The 6,000-nt window shown below is 64.5% G+C and overlaps 1 protein-coding gene across 25 annotated transcripts in view; it reads left to right on the top strand.

Annotated features, from left to right (window-relative positions):
• The first annotated feature begins 751 nt into the window (after nt 1-751).
• The window catches only part of GRIN1 (glutamate ionotropic receptor NMDA type subunit 1), a 39,679-nt gene continuing 34,430 nt past the window's right edge, over nt 752-6,000 (top strand). For 19 of the 25 annotated variants that reach the window (XR_014958791.1, XR_014958790.1, XR_014958789.1 and 16 more), the window contains exons 1-2: nt 753-1,061; nt 5,442-5,576. Coding sequence is in view for 21 of the 25 variants with exons in the window: in XM_021533697.3 (XP_021389372.1) it covers nt 804-1,061; nt 5,442-5,576 (393 nt within the window). In the remaining 4 variants the exon portion in view is untranslated. Of the gene's footprint in view, nt 1,062-5,441; nt 5,577-6,000 lie in introns of all 25 variants that reach the window. The other 6 variants (XM_021533702.3, XM_021533695.4, XM_021533693.4 and 3 more) reach the window with 2 other exon arrangements.

The raw sequence follows: 6,000 nt of genomic DNA, 5'->3' as shown, positions 1-6,000 counted from the left end.
TGTCTGGAGGGACAGAGTGAAGCCAAGGAACCAGGCTTAGTGTCTACTGAACATCTCTGCCCAGGGGCTGGGCTGGTCAAGAGAGGGTTCCCCAGCACTGGAGTGCACACAGACCATGACAGAGTCCATGTCACACACAGCCGTCCCCAGGCAGAGCTGCGGTAGTGCGCAGAGGTGCTGCATAACTGGGAATATTGATGTGGAGAACAAACCCATGCACCGTGTTTTATCCCCAGTCCCTGGTTTAGTGAATGCCTGGCGTGTCCGTGCCTTCAGGGCACCGGGAATGCCCAGATCCCGAAAGGGCACTGCGGGTGAAAAGGGCGGAGCGGGACGCCCAGAGCTCAGCCCCGCACCAGCTGTGCACCTCCCGCTCGAGCGGCTCTCGCAGGAGGTGCGGGACGCGGGGCAGCGGGGCCCTCACCCTGCGAGCGGCGCCACCGAGCCCGCAGCACCCCGCAGCACCCCGCGGGAGGGAGGGAGGGGGGCTCTGCCGCAGCGCCGGGGCGGGCGGGGGTCCCGGGGGCGGGCCGGGGCGGGCGCTGCGGCAGCGCGGGGCGGGCGGGGCGGGGCGGAGCGGCGGCAGCGGCGAGGGCGCTTCAGCACCGGGGAGAGCGCCCGGCAGCGCCCGCAGCGCCCGCAGCGCCCGCAGCGCCCGCAGCGCCCGCAGCGCCCGCGCCGAGCGCCGAGCGCCGGGCACGGCCCGGGCCAGCCCGATGCGGCCGCGCTGAGCCGGGCGGGCGGCCCGCGGGGCGGGCGGGCGGGGGGCGCGGGGGGCCCGGCGGGCTCCGGGCCGCCCGTGGATGAGCACCATGCGGCTGCTGCTGCTCGCCCTCCTCTTCTCCTCGTCCTTCGCCCGCGCCGGCTGCGACCCTAAGATCGTCAATATCGGCGCGGTGCTGAGCACCAAGAAGCACGAGCAGATCTTCCGCGAGGCGGTGAACCAGGCCAACAAGCGGCACGGCACCTGGAAGCTTCAGCTCAACGCCACCTCCGTCACCCACAAGCCCAATGCCATCCAGATGGCCCTGTCCGTCTGCGAGGACCTCATCTCCAGCCAGGTACCCCGGGACGGCGACCCCCTCCCCGCCCCGGCCCCGGCGGGACCCGAGCCGCCGCCCCGCGGCCACCCCGCCCCGGCCCCGCGGTGCCCCCCGGCCGAGCCGCGGCGTGCGGGGTCCTGCCCGGGCCCGGGGCCGCTGCCCGCATTGCAGCCTTTATGTAAGCGCGGCTGGCTGCGCGCTCCGTGCACCCCCGGGCACAGCCGGGCTCCCGCACACAGCCCGGGCACATGTGGGCACCCACAGACACCCTGGGGAACAGCCGGGCGCCTGCACAGAGCCTGGGCACCCACAGACACCCTGGGGAACAGCCGGGTGCCTGCACAGAGCCTGGGCACCCACAGACACCCTGGGGAACAGCCGGGTGCCTGCACCCAGCCTGGACACACACGGGCACCCACAGACACCCTGGGGAACAGCCGGGCGCCTGCACAGAGCCTGGGCACCCACAGACATCCTGGGGAAAAGCCGGGCACCCACACCCAGCCCAGGCACTCACAGACACCTTGGGGAACAGCCGGGTGCCTGCACCCAGCCTGGACACACACGGGCACCCACAGACACCCTGGGGAACAGCCGGGCTCCCGCACACAGCCCGGGCACACACGGGCACCCACAGACACCCTGGGGAACAGCCGGGCGCCTGCACAGAGCCTGGGCACCCACAGACATCCTGGGGAAAAGCCAGGTGCCTGCACCCAGCCCGGACACTCACAGACACCCTGGGGAACAGCCAGGCACCTGCACACAGCCCAGGCACATGTGGGCACCCACAGACACCCTGGGGAAAAGCCGGGCACCCACACCCAGCCCAGGCACTCACAGACACCCTGGGGAACAGCCGGGCACCCACACAGAGCCTGGGCACATACGGGCTCGCACACATTGCCCGGGGCACGCATGGCCACCTGCAACACCCACCCGGGTCCCACATGGGCTCACACACACGCCCCAGGGTGCACATGGGCATCACACGCCCCCGGGTATACACGGGCTCACACCAGCACCCCGGGGCACAGAGAGGCACCCCCACAGCCCTGGGGCACATGCGGGCACACACACCCACCCCTCAGGGCACACAGGGATCACACGCACTCTGGGGTGCACGCAAGCTCCCACATGCATAGCAGGACACACATGAGCTCACACACAAAGCCTGAGCACAGACACAGGCACAGCCCCTGGACACACACAGGCTCACACACAGCCCCTGGGCACACACAGACACACACACACAGCCCCTGGGCACACACAGACTCACACACACAGCCCCTGGGCACACACAGGCCCCCATGCCCTGAGTTGTGCACATAGATGTGCACCCAATGCTGGGCATGCACAGAAATATGCATGTACACCTACACCACACACAGGCACAGCGGGCACACACAGAGCTAGGTGTGAGCACACAGGGGCATCCCCAAACTGGGGGGACACGTGGACACGGGGAACAATGTGTGTGCACACAGACTGTGCACTCACACACATGTGGGAATGCCCACAGGCTGCACTTCATGTGCAAACACACACTCCATGTGCACACACACTCCATGTGCACATAGAGTCCATGTGCACACACACTCCATGTGCACACACACACTCCATGTGCACATACACTCCATGTGCACACACACTCCATGTGCACACACACATTCCATACACACACACGTGATGTGCACACACACATTCCATACACACACATTCCATGTGCACACACACATTCCATGTGCACACACACACTCCATGCACACACACATTCCATACACACACACTCCATGTGCGCACACACACTCCATGCACACACACACTCCATACACACACACTCTATGCACACACACATTCCATACACACACACTCCATGTGCACACTCACACTCCATGTGCACACACATACTCCATGTGCACATACACTCCATGTGCACACACACTCCATGTGCACACACACATTCCATACACACACATTCCATGTGCACACACACATTCCATGTGCACACACACATTCCATACACACACACATTCCATGTGCACACACACACTCCATGCACACACACATTCCATACACACACACTCCATGTGCGCACACACACTCCATGCACACACACACTCCATACACACACACTCTATGCACACACACATTCCATACACACACACTCCATGTGCACACTCACACTCCATGTGCACACACACACTCCATGTGCACACGCGCATTGCTGTGCAAACATGGGCTCACACACAACATGTCTGCACTCATTCCAGCGTGCACAGCTGCTGTGACACATGGACACACACACACCTGCGTGGAGGGACCTGACACACCCACTGCCACACGCACACCCGAGACACGGGCACGCACGGCTGGGGGTGCAGACACGCAGGCACACCCGCACAGACCCACGGACACAGGGACACACGGACACAGAGACACACGGACACAGACTGTGTGTGCTGTGTATGACTGGGCGCAGAGTGATGTCCCTCCTGTGGCCACGGGTCACTCTCAGCGCACCTGGGGGTGCAGCCCGAACCCTCAGTGCTGGTGGGCGCAGCCGGGGGTGCCCCGGGCAGCCTCTCCACCTGCCCCGCGTGTGCCCGGGGTGCAGAGCTCGGTAACACCCCCAGGCCGTCAGTCGGGGCTGTCGGGGCACGGGCGGGCCAGCACAGACCCAGCCCGTCCTCAGCACACCCGCACACGCGGAAGGTCCGCGCGGGCCCGTGCGCGGTGCGAACGCGCGCCCGAATTGCGTGACGGGCCCCAGCAGGGAGCATCACCGCCCCAGCGCAGGGAAATCGGGCACACACAGCGGGGCAGGGGGCTGCAGGGACGGAGCTGACGCCTTCCCAGCTCAGCTTCCCGCGGCGGAGGTGCGGGACAGCTGGGGACATCCCTGGGCTGGGGCCCGGCCGGGCAGGCGGGCTGTCCCGGGCCGCGCTGGCCCCGGCAGCAGGGGAGGCTCGGCGGTCCCGCACGGAGCCGGCCCCCCTCCAGCGCTGCCGGCCATGGATGCCGCGGCCGTGCCGCCTCACGCCCTGTCCCCGGCAGAGCCGCGGAGCGCCGCACGGAGCGGGCACGGCCCTGCGGGAGCAGCGCAGGGGCCGGGGCTGGGCTCGGGGTGCCGGGCTCGGGGTGCCCGCTCTGTGCCGGGGCTGTCCCGGCCGCTGTGCCCACTCCGTCCCGCTCGGTCCCCGCTCGCTGGCGCCGTGCCCGAGCGGGGGCTGCGAGGCACAGCAGGGGCTGGCAGCCCGCAGAATGGCTCCTGCCGTGCGCCACGGCACAGCCCGAGCCCCGCACGGCCCCGCCGCTGCCCCCGAGCCTGCTCCTGCCCCAGGGCCTCACCCCCTGTGCCGGCACCAGGCACCTCTGCCCCGGGCAGCCCCTCCTCTGCATCCCCAGGGCATTCCCAACCTCTTCTCCAGCAATTTCTCCCTACTCCCACGTAGGCTCTCCAGCCCCTGCCTCAGCTCCCTCTGCACCCTCAATTTACTCCCTCCCAAAGCCAAGCAGGATCGCCCCTCTTCCCCCCAGACCCCAGGGCCCTTTCCCAGTCAGGATCCATCCTCCTCTCCAGCCCTGGCAATCTGTCCCTCCCGCCCTGGTGCTGGGCAGATGCTTGGAGAAGGAAGAGTTATTTCCTCCAGACATCAAAGTCCTTGCACTGATTCGCCCTAGCTGGAGACCTGTCACCAGCTGGGGACACTCCTTGTGCTGCAAAAGGGCATTGGTGTAATAAAGGATCCCCAGGGAGTACCAGCTCCTTCTTCTCCCTTCGACACAAAGTAGGATCCTACTGGAGACCAAAATCCCAGCTCTGCCGTAACAGCAGAATTTTGCCGGGATCCTCCTTCCCCATTTTGGTGTAGCCCAGATCTCGGCCGAGGGCAGATCCCGGCTGCTGCCCCCGCCCTCCGCGCTCTGCCACTGCCGTGTGCCCAAGGCCAGATGGCTGATTCCGCTCCCTGGCTCCGCGCTCCCGCTCCCGCCACACTCCCGGCTGACCACTTTGTTCCTAATAGTCCTCAGAGGGGAATTACAACCGAATATTAAATGTGTGGTTAAAGAAATCGCATTACACAGTGCGACTGGAAGGGAGATGCTTCCCTTTAATCTGTAATCCACGGAAGTTATTAGTTTAGCGAGCGGAGCGGCTGGGCACGGCATTCCATTAGGACACAACCCTGAGCAGAGCCATCACATCCAGCCGTGGCACAGCAGCCCTGGCTCCCAGCACAGCCCTCGCTTCCCCATTCCGAGCAATTGCGGTGCCATTATCATGTTAACATGGGGCTCTTTAGCATTGCAGAAAAGAAAAGGGGGAAAAAATCACGCTGGATGGCCGTTGCGCTCCCGTGAAATAATGTTTGTGTCGTGTATCCTGTCCTACAGGTCTATGCAATATTAGTTAGTCACCCTCCTGCTCCCAACGATCACCTAACACCAACACCTGTATCATACACAGCTGGCTTCTACAGGATCCCTGTCATTGGTCTGACAACACGCATGTCTATATATTCTGATAAGGTAACTGCTGCATGTTTCTGCTCTGGTACCTCATACATGTGCTGTAAATCAAGAGTGCCCGTCAGGAGGGTTCATGATGTCTGCACTCTCTCTGTGTCTGTCTCTCTGGCTGTCTCTCCAGCCCAGCCTACATCTCCCTCTCTCTCTCTCTCTCTCCCCTGCATTCCAGGGTGCATCATTTTTTTGCAGCTGCCAGTGCTGACCTACATTGTGCCAGATGATTTCTGCAGCGCTGCCCTGCCAGGCTGCTGGGCTCGCTGCTCTCCAGCCCCGGCAAAGGCACGAGCTGGCTCCTGCCCTGCTCACTGCCCTGCTCACTGCCCTGCTCACTGCCCTGCTCACTGCTGACAGCCAGGGGGTCCTGGGGGCTCTGGGGGCCTGGGAGGGGCAGAGGATCCTGTTGGAGCCTGTACATTGGGCAGGA

Source organism: Lonchura striata, chromosome 17, assembly GCF_050655825.1.
Source record: "Lonchura striata isolate lonStrDom1 chromosome 17, ASM5065582v1, whole genome shotgun sequence".
Taxonomy (NCBI): domain Eukaryota; kingdom Metazoa; phylum Chordata; class Aves; order Passeriformes; family Estrildidae; genus Lonchura; species Lonchura striata.
The sequence above is the reverse complement of the archived record's forward strand: the minus strand, read 5'-3'. Positions and strand labels throughout refer to the sequence as shown.